This window comes from Hylobates moloch, unplaced genomic scaffold (assembly GCF_009828535.3).
Source record: "Hylobates moloch isolate HMO894 unplaced genomic scaffold, HMol_V3 SCAFFOLD_12, whole genome shotgun sequence".
Lineage (NCBI taxonomy): Eukaryota > Metazoa > Chordata > Mammalia > Primates > Hylobatidae > Hylobates > Hylobates moloch.
This window is the reverse complement of record NW_026652287.1, coordinates 96,209,018-96,227,675: the sequence shown is the minus strand read 5'-3', so window position 1 is coordinate 96,227,675 and position 18,658 is coordinate 96,209,018. Positions and strand designations below refer to the sequence as shown.

At 36.8% G+C, this 18,658-nt stretch overlaps 2 protein-coding genes across 2 annotated transcripts in view; one reads left to right on the top strand and one right to left on the bottom strand.

The window, feature by feature from the left end:
- The window catches only part of CDK17 (cyclin dependent kinase 17), a 112,880-nt gene that overhangs the window by 54,619 nt on the left and 39,603 nt on the right, over nt 1–18,658 (top strand). The window contains exon 2 of the mRNA XM_032170951.2: nt 7,996–8,142. Coding sequence (XP_032026842.1) covers nt 8,025–8,142 — 118 coding nt within the window. The 5' untranslated portion in view covers nt 7,996–8,024. The remainder of the gene's footprint in view (nt 1–7,995; nt 8,143–18,658) is intronic.
- The window catches only part of ELK3 (ETS transcription factor ELK3), a 136,850-nt gene continuing 123,819 nt past the window's right edge, over nt 5,628–18,658 (bottom strand). Inside the window, exon 5 of the mRNA XM_058426050.1 lies at nt 5,628–5,762. Coding sequence (XP_058282033.1) covers nt 5,682–5,762 — 81 coding nt within the window. The 3' untranslated portion in view covers nt 5,628–5,681. The remainder of the gene's footprint in view (nt 5,763–18,658) is intronic.

Below are 18,658 nucleotides of genomic sequence, written 5' to 3'. Positions count from 1 at the left end.
TTCATTTTTCTTCATTCTTTTTTCTGTGTATCTCTAAGACTGGATAATTTTAATTGCCTTGTCTTCAAATTTGCTAATCATTTTTTCTGCCTGTTGCAATCTGTTGAACCACTCTAGTGAATTTTTTAATGGTAGTTATTGTAATTTTTAGCTTTGGAATTTTTGTTTGATTCCATTTTATAATTTCAGTCTCTTTATTGATATTCTTGTTTTGCTCATACATTGTTTTCCTGATTTCCTTCAGCTCTTTGAGCATATTTAGGACAATTGATTTAATGTTTTTGACTAGCAATTCCAAATTCTGTGCTGCTTCAGGTTTCTGTCAAATGCTTTTTTTCTTAATGGGCCATGCTTTCCTGTTTGTGTGCTTTGTGGTTATTTGTTGAGACCTGGCCACTGTACTACAATGTGGTAACTGTGGTTATCAGATTCTCCCACTCATCAGGCCTTTCTTGGCTAGTTGAAGGCTGTTGTCATCCCTTTGTGACTTTCCAAAACCATTTTTGCAAACTGTATTTCTTGTGTGTATAGTCACTGAAGTTTCTATTCCATTATCTCTGTAGTAACTCAGTGACCTGACAATGATATAACAATATCTGGTTTAAAGAAGAAGGTGCTGCCTTATTAGATCTTCCAGTAGATGCAGGTGTGCCTCCCCTGTCCGGTAGCCCCAGAGGGCCTAAATAAAGGCAAGCATCTGCCTCTGTGCCTGTCTCTCAGTGATCTGCCAAACTGACCAAAATATTCGAACTTGAATTTTTGGAGGACAAAGTTCTTCCACTGCCTGCTATGGCACTAATAAGTTGCTCCAGAGATGGGGGCTGCTATTCCTTACTGTTGTGGCAAAGCTGAGAAATGGTAGCTACTGGTTTGCCCATGTGAGTCTCCTATCAAGATCAGCAGCCTCTGCATGAAGGACTTTCCTGGTTGTTTTAAGTGTCTAATTAGGTTCCATACTTGGAAGGTAGTTGATTCTTGTTGTTTTTCCAGTTTACTGGTTGTTTTTGATACAAGAACCAAGCTCTAGAGCATTCTTCTCTGACATTTTACACCTCAAGTGTCATAATAAACTAATATTGTCTTTCTTATGATATTTTTGAATGGAGGAAAATCTTTGGTACATTTCTTTTTTTCTAGTTTGTATGTTTCACTATTCGTACTATCAAAAGAAAATCAGCTCAGATTTGAACACATCAAGGATTAATTTTTTTTTTTATATGGAGTTTCTCTCTTGTTGGCCCAGGCTGGAGTGCAGTGGCACGATCTTGGCTCACTGCAATCTCTGCCTCCTGGGTTCAGGCGATTCTCCTGCTGCAGCCTCCCGAGTAGCTGGGATTACAGGCATGTGCCACCACACCCAGCTAATTTTGTATTTTTAGTAGAGACAGGGTTTCTCCATGTTGGTCAGGCTGGTCTCGAACTCCCGACCTCAGGTGATCTGCTTGCCTTGGCCTCCCAAAATGCTGAGATTACAGTTGTGAGCCACCACACTTGACCAAGGATTAACAATTTTAAGTGTTTGTGTAAAAAACCTGTAGCATGATTGAAATTTTAATTCAGTGCTCTGTCAGTGTTTTGTACAATCACTTCATGGTTTTGTTTGTTTGTTTGTTTGACATGGCGTCTCACTCTGTCACCTGGGCTGGAGTGCAGTGGCATGATCTTAGCTCGTTGCAAACTCCATCTCCCAGGTTCAAGCGATTCTTCTGCCTCAGCCTCCCAAGTAGCTGGGATTACAGGTGCATACCACCACTCCTGGCTAATTTTTGTATTTTACTTTGTGTTTTATGCAAATAACAACATTGTCTCTACTGAAAAAAGTTTAAGTTTTAAACATTGGTTATTCCTCATTCTGTATGATTAGCTTACATGTCCTAGAGTGTGTTCGGTATTTGTCATGGCTTAATTATTGTGGGGAAAACAACAGAATATTTGCTTACATGCCACCTAATGAGTTCACTTTTTATACAATAGTTTTTATTTATGGTCATCGTTGCTGAAAATGTTATGAAGAAATAAATCTGTCTTTATCTCTTTGGTATTTCAGAAAGACTGACAAAAGCAACATTACGTGGAAAAATCTTAGCTTCCCGTATAAATCCTAGATTATATTCTTCACAATACTTGATTTGTTCTACATGTACATTTTGCTTATTTACCTAAAGGAAAGTCATTTAGTCATTTAAAAACAATATTTAGCCTTTTCTTTAATATTTTGCAATTATTAACAAAAAATTGTTTTAAGAATATTTCAAAAACATAAACAGTGGATTGCCACTCTAATAAGTCCTTTTATATTAGAGTAGCTTGAATATAAGGTGAAATTGTATGCAAAGAGTTTCTTACTGCAAGTGCTGAGAAAACCACACTATAACACCATTTTTACAAGTAAAGACTCATACTAGAACATCTAGTTTGGTAGTATTTATGGCTGTTATCTTCTTTAAAAACAGTGTATGGTGTGCATATTTTTCTATTCGTAAGGCCCAAACTCAGTTGGCATTCTAGAATCATTATCTATATTCCTTAAGTAAATAGAATTCTTACCTTTTCAGGATAAAAGAAACATAAAAACTTTCCTTAATTGTATAGCAGATAATCCAAGAACAAGTTTAGCCCAAGGTGAAGTAAGATAACAATGCATTATATTTGCAAGTTCCTTTTATGTACTTATTGTTGAGAACTGATTTTTGAACATTTTCAACTGTCTTTAAATGGAGAGTTATGTGCTGTCATTCTGTAACCCTTTACTGCCCTTTTACAGTTTTAAATTTGATCTAAGTATTACAAAAAGCTAGAAGTGTTTTTGACATCTAGAAAAACATTAGTTTTGCAGTACACACACATACATATATGAGACGTGTGTGTATATACATATGCAATGTGTGTGTGTGTGTGTGTATATATATATATATGATAAGTGCTATGAGTAGAAACTAAGGATAGAGGAATAGAGAGAGTCAGAAAAGGGCTCTCTGAAGAATGACATTTACACTGAAATGTGAATATTTAGTCATTTACCATTAAGTCACACTGTTTAATCTATCTTAACATTCATAGAAACAATAGTGTAGGATGATGGCCTCCAGATTCATCCATTTATTCTAAGCAAACTAATATAGGAACAGAAAACCAAATACCACATGTTCTCACTCATAAGTGGGAGCTAAGCAATGAGAACACATGGACACAAAGGGGATCAACAGACCCCGGGGCCTACTTGAGGGTGAAGATTGGAGGAGGGAGAGGATAAAAAAACTACCTATTTGGTGCTATACTTATTACTTTGGTGACAGAATAATCTGCACACCAAACCCCCATATATGCAGTTTAGCTGTATAACAAACATGTTCATGTACTCCTGAGCATAAAAGTTAAAAAAAGAAATGATAGTGTAAAGATCTTAATAATCTCAAAAATTTTTATTAAACTGATAAAATATTTTAACCAAACTGTTGAGTGTTCCAATTTTAGATAATCAGTAATTTAGCACTGCCCTATTATAGTAAATATTAAAGATTAACCTTAAAGCCAATGTAAGTAGTAGTTTTTACGTCACAAAAGGTGTTTTTAGTTTAGCATATGTGCCTTTGTTCTCAGCTATCGAAAAAAGTTAATATGCACAGTTCTACTTAAAGATAATTAGAAATGTCAGGAAATCTATTTCATTTGGGAATATTTTTTCTTTAATAATGATCTAGGCTGTGGTAATGAAATTCTTTATTATCTGTGTTTACAAATCACTGTAATTTAATTAAAATTTTACAATTACACCACAGATTAAAAATAGGAACAATTTGAAGATGTGATTTTATTTGAAAATTTTATAGTAAGGTTTAGCTTTATAAGTATTTTTCTCTTGCTTTTATGAATTAGAAATATCTTTCTTATTCCTGACAGAATATAAAATAAGTATAGTTAAAATTATTTTATAGACCAGGATTTTCTTCACTCTTTGATGATGAAATAAGTGCCATGCATATTATTCTGAGTTAGAAGCACATAGAATATCCCCTGATACATTGTTCAAATGCACTATATGAAGAAAAGGTTAAGGTTTATGTGATTCTATTTTTTTTTCTCTTAGACTCACTTAAAACCATGCTGATATAGAGCATATAAAATGCATTTTATATGCTCTTATCATTATAATCATCTATAAAATACATTTTATATGCTCTATATCAGCATTGTCCAGTAGAAATGTAATGTGCACCCCATGTGTAATTTTTAAGATTTTTGTAGGCATATTTTTTGAAAACTTTTTAAAAGGCAGAGTTAATTTTGGTGATTTTTTTACTTAAACATCTAAAATATTTTTCAACATTATTTTATTTTATTGATTGATTGATTGATTGAGACAGAGTCTCCCTCTGTCATCCAGGCTGGAGTGCAGTGACATGATCCTAGCTCACTGCAACCTCTGCCCCCTGGGATCAAGTGATTCTCATGCCTCAGCCCAAGTAGCTAGGATTACAGGCACGCACCACCATGCCTGGCTAATTTTTATATTTTTAGTAGAGATGGAGTTTTGCCATGTTGACCAGGCTGATCTTGAACTCGTGGCCTCAAGTGATCCGCTCACCTCGGCCTCTCAAAGTACTGGAATTACAGGCATGAGACACTGCACTTGGCCCTCAACATGTTATTAATATAATAGTTACTAACTTTTTTTTGGTGAGGGATAATAAATGTTATTGTCTGAAGCCACTAAGGTTTTTTTTTTTTAATTTTTAGAAAAGTTGTAAAATACACATAGCGAAATTCACTATCTTTACCATTTTTAAGTGCAGTTCAGTGGTATTTATTTCATATTGTTCTGCATCTGTCGCTATTTTCCATCTCTAGAATTCATTTCATCTTGCAAGATGTAAACTCTCTACCCATTAAAGAATAACTTCGCATTCCTGTCCTTCCCCCAGTCCCTGGCAGCCAAAGTCCACTGTGTATTTTACAGTTGCAGCACAACTCAGTTTGGACTACATACTTTTCAAGTGCTTATTAGCCTGCTGTTGGCTACAGTTTTGGATAGCTCACTTCTGTGCTGTAATAGATACTGAATCCATTTATAGTTAGTCTATGTTACAGAATGTTACTGTGTTATGTGAATTAATTCTGTAATAACATTTCTATAATACTTTGTTATTTTTGTCCTTATTTGTCATCCAGAACAATAGGCAGGTCTCCTGGTCAGCAAAATGTTCATTCAAAAATGGTGTGGCAAGATTCTGAAGTGGTTATGTCTGTATAGTTGGATACTGCAACTTTCTCCTTTGCCTGGGAAGTGCATATATTATCTCATCTAATCCACATCAAAACCTCCATTTCTGCCTATGATGGAGTAACTTGTAACAGACTAAAACTGCTGAAAACTAGAAATGCTAGGGGAAAAAATCATTTTGAAGGCGTTGTAAAGCTTCTCAGTGAAACAACACTTGAAGAGTCAAGAAGATTCAGGAGAGAAGGGAGACAGACACACTCTGTGCTGGTTTTCCTCTTGATCCATTTTCCAACTCTTAAGCTATTGGGAGTAAGAAGATAAAAGCTGAGCAAGGCATAAGAGATGAGCAAAAAACGACTGAGGAAGTTGAATGGAGCTTTCAATAGTTTGTTGTTGTTGTTCTGGCCCTAGGTTTACAGTTGGAATCTGTTGAAGAGCCACACCATAGAGTGAGGACAAATCAGAGGCCTACCAATCTTGGTAGTGTCTGAAACTCAGTCTCAAGTGAGCTCAGTCCCAATTGGATTGCATCAGTCTGCTCCTACAGAGAGTTAAAAAAATAAAAATTAAATCCTCTCTGGAGGAAGGTAACATCATCTGGAGGCTGTACATTATTTCCATATACATTTGCATATGATAACTCACAACGTCTTACATACAATAAAAAATTACTAAGCATACAAAAAGATGAAGAGAAGAAAATTGACAAGAGAAACAGATCCATAGATTGTTCAGACTTTGGAGTTAAAAATGGGCTTTAAAATACTGTATTTGGTTCATGAAAATAGATGCTGAGGTGGAGAATTTCACTAGAGAACTGGCATCTGTAGGAAAGAATCAAATGGAAATTCTAGAGCTGAAAAATATAGTAACTAAAACTAAGAGCACAACAGATGGGTTTAACTGCAGATTAGACACAGCTGAAAAGAGGATTTGTGAACTGGAGGATACGTTAGTAGAAAACATTTAGGAGCATAAACTTGACTTTAAACTGAGCTAAGGAATAGAAACTTTTCAATATCTCACCAAAGTATGTCTCTTATTTTAGAGCGTATGGGTGAAAAGAGTCCTTATTAAAGTGCAATCGCAACTCTTGCTATTTTAATGTGTATTTAGTATTTTTTGGTATTTTTATTTTAGTGGATTTAAAAAAAATTATTAAAAAACATTATTTAAAAGCATCTCATTCTATCACTCACGCTGGAGTGCAGTGGCACATTTGTAGCTCACTGCAGCCTCAAATTCCTGGGCTCAAAGTGATCCTCCCACCCCAGTCTCCTGAGTAGCTGGGCATACAGGGAGATGCCACCATGCCTGGCTAATTTTCTTTGTTTTTTCAGTAGAGACAGGTTCTCACTGTTTCCCAAGCTGGTCTTAACCTCCTGACCCCAAGAGATCCTCCTGCCTTGGTCTCCCAATATGCCAGGATTACAAGCATGAGCTACTATGCCCAACTGGTTTTTATGTTAAAATATAATAAATATATAATATGAAAGTGGTAAAATATAAAATTATTACTTATAAGTTTATTTGTGATACCTCTCCCCCCCAGCTTTTGAGCAAACAAAAATTATTCTATAACTAATATGCATAGGTTACCTGTTCAGTAAACGCAGTTACTTAGAATAAATCCTTAGAATGAGAAAATAAGCAAAACATGTACAGATATAAAATAGATATCTGGAGCTGGATGGTAAAACCCCTGTACTTTAACATAGAGGAGTTGTACGGCCCTTACTCTTGGTTGGGACAGTGGTTATAGTGTGCATGGCGATCTGGTAAGCCAGCTCATCATAGAAATACCAAGTTAGAAAGGAAGTTGTGGGTCACGAATTTGGGTTTGGCGTAAGTACCTTGTTTCCTCATATCCAAGACTCTACCATGAATTATACCATTAATTTATGTACCTGTAAGAAAAAATACTGTCAGTTACATTTTGATACCACATTAATTGTGAGATACATTCTGATTTCAAAGATGTTAAAGTGTGGAGGAAAAAGTACATAGTAATTCTGGTTTTAAATCTCAGTTCTGTCATTTATTTGTTTGACATGAGTCAGGGAACTTCTTTGAGCATGTTTCCTCGTGTGAAAATGGGATAGTATACTCTACCTTTCAGAATTAGGAAGACTGAATTAGAGATATGAAAGTGTCTGCTGTGTGTCAGGCATTCAGTACCCACTAATTTGGCTTTCGTTTCTTCCTTCTAAAGCTTGGTTCTCTTAGGATGAAAGAGACACTTGAAAGCCTAACAAGTAAAAACAAAACCGAACTCTAATGTACTGGCTGTGTAAGAGCATAAAAAGGAAAATTTCTTGTTGGAGCTGTTTGTCAAACATTGTTCTTTGTCTTCCTCCATTACCTCACCCGCTTCCCAGTTATATCTGAAGATATCACTGGCTGGTTCCAATATGATGATTGATATTTATGTTATAGAATCTAAGCATCAAAATAATGTTGATATTTTACTATAATAGTTTTTAAAATACACATTTTAAGAAAATCTCCAGTCCTTCTAAACTTATTCGTGATGCTTAAAGTCCCACTCTTTAGTTACATGGAATTCCTGCTCTTCTGATTATGCCAAATAAATACTGCATTATTCAGAGTAGGTGAATCTTTTTAAAAAAGGGGTTGGATTTGGTGATGTTTGGCAGAAGTGAGAATTCCTCATTATATTCCTATTTTAAAGATTTCCAGTAAACCCAGGCGGTATTTTTCTTTAGTAGTAAAATATTTATAGCTTTAGTTTTGTGTTTATTCTTTTCTTTCAGGATTTTTCAAGCCACATTCAATTGATAGGATGAAAAAATTTAAGAGAAGGCTATCCCTCACACTCCGAGGAAGCCAGACTATTGATGAATCATTGTCTGAACTGGCTGAACAAATGACTATTGAAGAAAACAGCAGCAAGGATAATGGTAAATATTTGGCATGGGGGAGATCCTTCCACCTTTTAATTACTTTATGAATAGAATGTAAATTTACTTTTTAGATAAGTTCATAATAGCTTCCCTTTGTTTATTTCTGTCTCATTCCGTGGTTTCTTAGGAAATTGAAGACTATATAACTTTTGTTTGCTTACTAACTGGAATATTTCCCTCTCACTCCAACATTATGATACCTGGTCTCAAACCCTGATGAATTGTTCTATTCCACATATCCTTCCATTTTTCACTAGTTCTTAAATAAGAATGCATTTTATAATATTATCTTGATTGTTAAATAACTATTAATATTTTTGTTATTCTTATAACCCAAGTTAATACAGGTTAAAAGTGCATAGGAAGTCTGTGAAATTTCTGTTTGTGGCTTCATCATAGTTTCATAATGTTTCATGCATTTGACAGTGCTTTTTGCAACATAAAGTAGTAGTATCCAGATGTTAAAATAAAAAGAGCTTGTTAAATGTATTGAATACAAAATCCTGGTGAAATTTCTGGAGGAAGGTTACATATCGAAATCTGAAATAGCCCTAGGGATGTCATAATGGTACCTGGGAAGGAACTTACGTGACTGGCTTTCAATGTGTCATGATGTGCAGAGTATCTGGCAAATCTTCCTTACCTGTGCCTGAAATTCCGCTGTTAGAGATTTGTGGCAGTGGTTGGAAAGCCTGGACACCCTTACCCCTTCCACTAGAATGCACATACTTATGTTTTGAGAGAGGAAAAGGTATAGTGGAGTGGGCTCTGGACTTTTTAAAGTCATAGGTTTGGATTTTGGATACACTTAAACACTTCCTAGTTGATGACTCTGGGTAAGCCATTTATTCTACCCAGGCTTCAGTTTTCTTATTTACTTTACTCAGAAGGGTCATTTTGCTCAAGGTTACCCAGCTCCAGAACCAGTACTTTAGAACCCAGGTTTCTTCACTTCAAAGTCTACAACAGTGCTACTGTTCTGCAAGGACCCCTTCATTCGTTAAGGTTTTCCTTGATAACATCTACCTTTTTTTTTTTTTTTTGAGACAGAGTCTCACTCTGTTGCCCAGGCTGGAGTGCAGTGGCTCAATGTTGGCTCACTGCAACCTCCGCCTCCTGGGTTCAAGTGATTCTCCTGCCTCAGTCTCTTGAGTAGCTGGGATTACAGGCATGGGCCACCATGCCCAGCTAAGTTTTTTGTTATTTTTAGTAGGGATGGGGTTGGGGTTTCACCATGTTGACCAGGCTAGTCTTGAACTCCTGACCGCAAGTGATCTGCCTGCCTCGACCTCCCAAAGTGCTGGGATTACAGGTGTGAGCCACCGCGCCCGGCCTTGTTTTGTTTTTGTTATGGCGGGGAGGAGAGAGGGATAGGCTCAGTAGGAAATTTAATATAATAATTTGGATATAATTATATGTAGGAGGGGAAAATTGTACATTTGGGTCAAATCTCAAACATTACTTTATGATTTTACTGTTGTTCCTCTTGCCAGAGGACCTATTCTAGATACACAGAGCAAAATCCTTAATTCTCTTTTAGACCCCCTCATTGAATTTTTGGTGGGACCCCCCCCCCACCCCATTGAATTTTTGGTGGGAAGCCCAGTGTGCCTACTCTTAGGATAGAAGGGTCTTGCCAATGTGTTTGCCAGTGATGATCAGGAATAAAATAAACACAGTATATATCTTAGTGGATGGTTTCTGGGACATATTTTTAGTATTTGACTACAAGACAATCCTCTTTTCCTAAAGAAAAGGTATGAGTCAAAGAAAATGAACGTATGTTTTAGCTAATATTTTAGACCAATTGCATATTTTCTTGAGTATTTTGGTATTAACTATCATAAAACATGCTTTGTTTTTAACAAATGGTGAAAGATTAAAAATATTTGTTTTTTCAAGTTGTATATGAGTTTTAAAACTTATTTTATTACAGTAGTAACTTTTAATAGGTAGTAAATAAGGGCAAATAGGCGATCTATTGAGTTTCTCCTTGACCTGACTTACTTGAAGTAATATTTGAAGACGTTGTAAGAGACATCGATTCCTCTTGGGTTACAAAGATTGCTAGTAGCATAGGCTACCATAATCTACTGTTGCTTATTTTCTCTCTAATAGCACATGGATTTCACCAACAACTTTCACAGAGATTCTACACCTTTTTGGTCACCTGTCAGTGCCTGATAGCTGATTCCAATGCATTCTTTTTTGGTGGAACATATTTTAGAGTATAAATGCTGTTAGATAGGTCACATACACAGACACAGTCCATGCCAGAATACAGAGAATATAACATAATGAATGACACATACATACTTTTTAAGTGATCTTCTCACATACAATGTAAGCAGTTTATGAAGCAAAAGTGAGCTTTAAAGCCAAATAGTAGCATAATGCTAGCTGAAGGAGTAGGAGGAATATACAGTCATGCATTGCTTAACAGTGGGGATGCATTCTGAGAGATACATTATTAGGCCATTTCATCATTGTGCAAACATCAGAGTATACTTAACAAAACTAGGTAGTATAGCTTACTACACACCTAGCCTACATGGTACAACCTGTTACTTATAGGCTACAAACCTGTACAGTGTATTATGGTACTGAATACTGTAGGTAGTTGTAACACAGTGGTGTTTGTGTATCTAAGTACATCTAAACATAGAAAAGGAAATGCATTGCACTACTGTGTTCCATCGGGTACGGCATCACTGGCATCACTAGGCTATAGGAGTTTTTCAGGTCCATTATAATCTTCTGAGACCACTGTTGTATATGATGTCTGTCATTGACTGAAACGTCACATGGCACATAACAGTAGTTTATAATTTCCCTGAATAAACTGCCTTTGGACCAATTTTTGATCACTTGTCTCTTGATTAGTCACAGGCATGATCACAGTCCTATTACTCTTGCATATCTAGGCATGTGGCTGTCATGCATACTCTAGATCCAGAACACGTTAATTGGGGGTAATACTATAAACATGTTGGAGAAATTATGTGTATGATGCATTTGGTTATACTTATACCCATAATCTCACTCATGCATGTTCTACCTCTATCCAAACAGAATAGAATATCCAAAATGAGATATTATCTCTCTCATTTAGATAACTGAGTCATACTATGAAGGTTTTAACTCAGTTATAAATCTATAATATAATTCACATTACTTTGTCTATTTATGGAAACTATGTTTCCACATTGACAGGTGGGTTGAACCCAAGGAATGATGAATCCTGAATTTGTATTCAGTATGTTAAAAAAAAAAAAAAAGTTGAAAGTTTGCCAATTTAGTTCATGTAAGCATACTGGCCTTAACTCAATACACCTTTCCCTAAATATGAAATAAAAGTTTTGCACAAAAATTTACAAACTGAAATGTACAAAATATTTTTTTCTTTAGTGCCTGGAAGAAAAAGAATTTTGAGCCCATCAGTTTTCTTTTTACTAACTGAGAAGTGTTTAGTGTTCAATTTTTAAAAACCTGTCAAGGCCAAGCATGGTGGCTTATGCCTTTAATCCCAGCACTTTGGGGAGGCTGAGGTGGGCAGATCACTGGAGGTAAGGAGTTCTAGACCAGCCTGGCCAACACGGAGAAACCCCGTCTCTACTAAAAATACAAAAATTAATGGAACGTGGTGGCACACGCCTGTAGTCCCGCAGCTGCTCAGGAGGCAGGAGAATTGCTTGAACCCAGGAGGCGGAGGTTGCAGTGAGCTGAGATGGCGCCCCTGCATTCCAGCCCGGGTGACAGAGCTAGACTCCATCTCAAAAAACAAACAAAAACACCTGTCAAAAATTAATTTACCTCAGTTCTTCAAAAATTTAAACATAAGACTTACTACTATATGACCCAACAATTCTATTCCTAGGAATATACCCCACATAATTGAATCAGGTAATCAAAGTCTTGTACACAAATATTTATATTTGTAGCAGCACTATTCACAACAGCTAAGGTGGAAACAACCCAGATGCCCATCAACAGATGAATAGATAAACAGAATGCGGTCTGTCCGTAGAATGGAATATTATTCAATACATAAATGAATGAAGCGCTATGTGCTATAGCATAGATGAACTTTGAAAACTGAAAGGAGCCAGACTCAAAATACTCTGTGATTCCATTTATATGAAGTATCCAGAATAGGTAAGTCCATAGAGACAAAAAGTAGATTAGTGGTTCCCAGAGGTTGATAGGGAGAAAAGACTGAGGAGTGACTGGTTAATGTGTATGGGATCTCCTTTGGCGATATGAAAATGTTTTGGAACACAGGTGATGGTTGTACCACATTGTAAGTATATGAAATGCCACTGAATTGTATACTTTAAAATGGTTAATGTTATAAGAATTTCATCTCAATAAAAAATTCAGTTCATCTGAGCTACAGCTTTCCCTCATAAACACTCAATTTATTTGATGTCTTTTTTTTTTTTTTTGCTGTCACTGCAGCAGAACAGATGTTTCATAAGTCTTAATTCTATTTTAAGACTTATCACAGAAAGTTATATTCAGAATCTTGTGTTTACATAGCCTTGAACTTATTTTTTCTTGTAATGGGACGATATATTGAGATTATTGAATTTGATGAGAATAGGTGACAATTTAAATGTGAGGAAGAGAATAAATCACAGTTGTAGAAAGGTAAAATTATGTTTTATTACACATATACTACTTGAGACTTCTTGACCAACTGAAATTCTTCAGCTAATGTACATGTTCCCAAGAAGTGTAGTCAGATAAACCTAACAGAATGTCACTTATCATGATTATTGAGGATTAGAAGTAACACCAAAAAGCAAAGATTAAAATGACCTGGTTTTCCTGATACTCCAAATTGTCATTCTTAACTGCTCTGTTTATGCACTGGAGCAATTTGTCATGTTTGGAGTCAACAAATTCCATTTTTATGGATATTGTGAGCCTCTGTCTTTCACCTAGGTCTCTTTATCTTGCTTATCTCTTACTGTAGCTATGACAGTTTGTCTTCGACAGTTTGTGGTTACATCATAACAGTAACTGTTTATTACAACAGTAGATAACATAGGGAGTTTAAGGAAGACTAACTCCTACAAATAGCCCAAGTTCCTTGAAAGGTTGACGCTGAAGGCATAAACTCCGTTAGATAATATGTAGGATCTAGAATGGGATCAGGCTAGTAATAATGTTTAAAAGAGCAGGATTGGGAGGAGGGAATGGCTTAGGCTACAAGTTGGGCTATGAAATTGCATGTTCCTGATCATAGTTCACGTAATGAAAAGATCCAGATAAATAAGATGCCAAATAACGTTTTTTAGTGGAATCATAATGATTGCCATGTTGTGGTGGTAAAAATCATTGGAAATCCTTACTTGAAAATAATTACAGAGTATTAAAGAGCTGCAGTTTTTCATATAGATTTACATTACTTTTTAAAAGTTATGGTAAAATATATATAACACAAAGTTTAACATTTTGAAGTATGCAGTTCAGCAGCATTAAATACATGTGTATTTGCGTTGTGTAACCATCACCGCTACCCATGTCTATAACTTTTTTATCATCCCAAACTGAAACTCTGTACCTATTAAACAATACCTCCACATTCCCTCCTCTCCCCAGCCCCTGGTAACCACCATTCTACTTTCTGTCTATGAATTTGCCTATTCTAGGTACCTCATATAAGTGGAACCATATAATATTTGTCCTTTTGTGTCTGACTTATTTCCCTTAGCATATTGTCTCCAACGTTTCCATTACTTTTTAAAATACAGAGTGTTATTATCTTATTGAATTGGCCAGTTAATTAGTTTCAAGATCTGGAAGTGTTAGAATATTTTATTCTGTTTTATTGTGGCTCTCTCATGGGCCGCAATCTCTTCTCTGTCTATACCCTCTCCTTGGGTGACCTCCAACCCTACAATTTCAGCTACCATATATATGTTGACTACTCCTAAGTCTGAATCTTCAGTTGGGATCTTCATCTGGATCTCTAGATTCATATTTAAATGCCTTCTTGTCTTCTCCACATGGATGTGTAATGGGAACCTTAGACTTCATATGACCAAATCAGAATTCTCGATTTCCTTTCTCCCAAATCTGCCTCTACTCAAACTTTGCTCACTTAACCAGTTACTAAAATTAAAAATCTAGGCGTTGTCCCCGATTCTTTTCTCTCCTTTACTTTCCTGTTGTCTCCTCCCTGCCCTCAACCCCCACCATTGTAGCTTCCTATTTTTTACCACATAAATAACTTGTACAAACTCATGATTATGATAGTCATCTGTATCAATGGTCTCCAGCCTTTTTGGCATCAGGGACCAGTTTTGTGGAAGACAGTTTTTCCACAGACTGAGGTTGGGGGGATGGTTTCAGGATGATTAAAGCATATTATATTTATTGTACCCTTTATTTCTATTATTATTATGTTGTAATATATAATGAAATAATTACAAAACTCACCATAATGTACAATCAGAGCCCTGCCCTTGCCTTCCTACAACTAGATGGTCCCATCTGAGGGTGATGGGAGACAGTGACAGATTATCAGGCATTAGATTATCATAAGGAGCATGCAGCCTACATCCCTCACATGCACAGTTTACAACAGGGTTAGTACTCCTATGAGAATCAGTGCCGCCACTGATCTGACAGGAGGTGGAGCTCAAGCAGTAATGTGAGGAGTTGGGGGACCCCTGATCGATGTGACTGATACACAATTCCAGTTATAGTCCATTAACATATCATATTTCATATATTTTTAACAGTTGATCTGGTAAAGATTTAAAAATATTTTGGAGCTAGGTGTGGTGGCTCATTGTAATCCCAGTGCTTTGGGAGGCTGAGGTGAGGAGGATCACTTGAGCCTAGGAGTTCGAGACTAGCTGGGAAACATAGCAAAACCCCATCTCTACCAAAAAGACACAAATTAGCCAGGTGTGATGGTGTGTGCCTGTAGTCCCAGCTGTGGTGGGGAGGATGAAGTGGGAGGATCACATGAGCCGAGGTGGTTGAGGCTGCAGTGAGCTGTGATTGCACCACTGCACTCCAGCCTGTGCAACAGAGCAAGACCCTGCCTGGAAAAAAAGAAAAAAATCTTTGAATAGATGTTTTTACTATAAATGCTGACTAAAAGCTGGGTGGTAGGAGTGTGTGTGAAACTAATTTAGCAATCGTGTCTGCTGGCCTGTTGCTTCTGCCTTTGTAATATGTCCTAAATCTGCCTGCTTCCCTCCATCTTCAGTACAACTACCCTAGTTTAAGCCACCAACATTTGTTACTTAGGGTACTATAGTAATCTCCTCCTTTTGCTGTTGATTCCCTATTGCCTGTTTTTCAAACAGCAACCAAAATGATATCTTAAAAAATTATTTTCAATAATTACAAATTAAAAGGAAGTTACAAAGATAATATAGAAAGGACCCATACTTGTACCCTTCTCCCAATCCCCCCACCATTGGTTCCACCGTATGTAACTATAGAACCCAGGAAATAGATACTGGAATAAAGTCTAAATATAGTTCTGTGTCATGTCCTCACCTGTGTTGATTTGTATAACCATTGCAATCAAGATAAAGAACTATTTCGTCATGACAGGAGATCTCTCGTGTTACCTTTTGTAGTCATCCGTACCCCCTTACCTCCTACTATCTTTAACCCTTTACAGTGATATTTTTGAAACATGAATCAGATCAGATCACTCCCCTGCTTCAAAGCTACCATAACTACTTCCAATCTGAGAATAAAATTCAAACTTTTATGGTGAAGTATAAAATGTTGAATGACTAGTTCCCTCCTTACCTCTCTGGTCTCACCTGGTACCACTGTTCCCCTCACGGTTAGGTACTATAGCTACACTTGCCTTCTTTCTAGTGCTCTAACACAGTGGTTCTCAAAGTGTGATCCCTGGACCAGCAATGTCAGCAGGACCTGGGAATTTGTTAGAAACACATATTTTTAGATTCCACACCAGACCTACTGAACCAGGAAGTCTGTGGGTGAGACCAAGCAATCTTATGTTTTACAGATCCTCGATGATTCTGAAGCATGTTAAAGTTTGAGGACCACTGTTCTAACAAGTCGAACTCTGCCATATGTCAGCTTTTGCATTAGCTTTTTTCTCTATCTGGAACATCCTGTTATCCACAACTTACCCATCTTCCCTGACTGGCTCTTTCTTGCATTTAAATTTCTGTTAAAAATATCTCGGCAGAGAGAACTTTCCTCAATATACAGTGTAAAATAACTAGCTACTCATTTCCACATCCCTCTGTTTTAGTCTTTTGCATATCGCTTATCATTACCTGACGTCATGTGTGTGTCTTTTCCCTATTAGGTTTTATGCACTCTGAGAATAGTACTTTGTTTTGTTCACCAGTTGATGCCCAGTGCCTAGAATAGTGTTTATCAAATAGTATGTCCTTATGATCCCCATTTTTTTTTTCTATATTCTCCAGAGCAATCAAGCTGTATTCTCCAGGACAACTTTACAGAGCAACTAAAATGTTGTCTGTAGGCAAAATATTTGCATAATTTGTTTTTAATATTTGAATATTGTGATATTTCACACGTGAAATAACCTAGAAAGAGAAAAAAAAATCTTCATTTTTCTTTTCTCTTTCTTGAGACATGGTCTTACTCTGCCACCCAGGCTGGAATGCAGTGGCATTATCTTAGCTCACTGCAACCGCAAACTCCTGGGCACAAGTGATCCTCCCACTCTAGCCTCCTGAGTAGCTGGGACTACAGGTGCACGCCATCACGCTTGGCTGAGAAAAATCTTATTGTATGCCGTAGCCTGTATTATCCCACATTGTTTGTAATTATTTATGCATTTATATCAGATAGCCCCTCCTCATTCATTATTAAATCATTGATTATTTTGCTAGACTTAAGATCCCCAAATTCTTTATCAGTTAGGTACTGCCAAGGAATATACAGATCACAGGAAACTTCAGACACATGTTCTGTATTACTAGGTAGGCATTTGCCCCTATCTCCAGTCTGTCTTTGGCCCAGATTAGATAGCTTGGACCTTGGGTGAGCCTTCAGGCCCTTATGCCCCATCCTTCCTCTATACTTTCAGGCAACCACTATTAGTAGAGGCTCAGGCCACATGGCCTTCTTGGCCCATTTCTCTGGAGCCCATACCCTGGTCCTGTTCTGCGGATCCTAAGATTTTCTTGTGAGAGAAGGCTTTCACTTTAAGGCTTGTAGCCAACTCCTCCTGTCAACCTGTCCTTAGTTGAGAAACCTTAGCTGAGAAACAGGTAGAGGAATCCCCTGATCAGGAGGTATCCTTATGCCTGATTGTTAACTATAGAAGAATAGTTGGCTTCATTTTAAAAAGGAATCCCCTGATCAGCAGGTATCCTTATGCCTGATTGTTAGCTACAGAAGAATAGTTGGCTTCATTTTAAAAAGAAGGTATTCAGAGCAGCCCAGTTCTTTTTAAAACTCCTTGGCTGCTATCAGTAAAAACAAAATTCTAATATAGAAGACTAATTGTGTATCACAAGACTTGTATCTTTAACCTGTATCAGAGCTCTTCTTTGGAGGTGGAAAGGAGCCATGAGATTCCTGATAAACATTACAAAACAGTTTCTCCCCCATGCATAATTAAATAGCTTTTAAGTATTATATTTTTTAAATGTTTCTGCTTGGTTATGGGTCTGTGATTGTTTAAAAACTCTTTATGTCAATCCCAAATTCAGGGGAATAAACTTGGAGCCCTCTGTATTGATATGTATTTAGGTACTTTGGTTTTATTCACTAATTGACATACCATTTTGAATGTCCAGCAAACAGGGATGTAAATTCCTTTAGGCCAGGACCATGTCTTTTATATTCTAAAGCATGCTTAATTTCTTTTTATTTTTCTTTTTGAGATAGAGTCTTGCTCTGTCGCTTAGGATGGAGTGCAGTGGCACGATGTTGGCTCACTGCAACCTCTGCAACCTGGGTTCAAGCAGTTCTCCTGTCTCAGCTTCTTGAGTAGCTGGGACTACAGGCGCATGCCACCATGCCCAGCTAATTTTTGTGTTTTTAGTAGAGATGGAGTTTCACCATATTGATCAGACTGGTCTCAAACTCCTGACCTCAGGTGATCTGCCTGCCTCGGCCTCCCAAAGTGCTGGGATTACAGGCGTGAGCCACGCACCCAGCCAAGCATGCTTAAAATAAGGCACACAGGCAGTCAATAAATGGAGGAGTGGTATGGAAACAATCTTGGGATACACTAAAATAAACAAATGGATGAAAATTTGGTTGGGTATATTAGTAGTTTTGTGGTTCTTAGCCACTTTCGATTATATAAGAAATGGATGGTTATTAGACCAACTTAAAATATTCAAGTATTTTCTTAAGTATTTTTCCAGAGAAACTGTTTTAATTTTAGTACTGTGTATAGTTAAGCAAAGCAATGAGGCTAAATGTACTAATCTCTGTTACAACTTTTTGTTTTGCTTTCTGAATCCTTCTCATGTGATCCTGGATCTTGGACTGATGATGGAATGATTTTTGAATACTA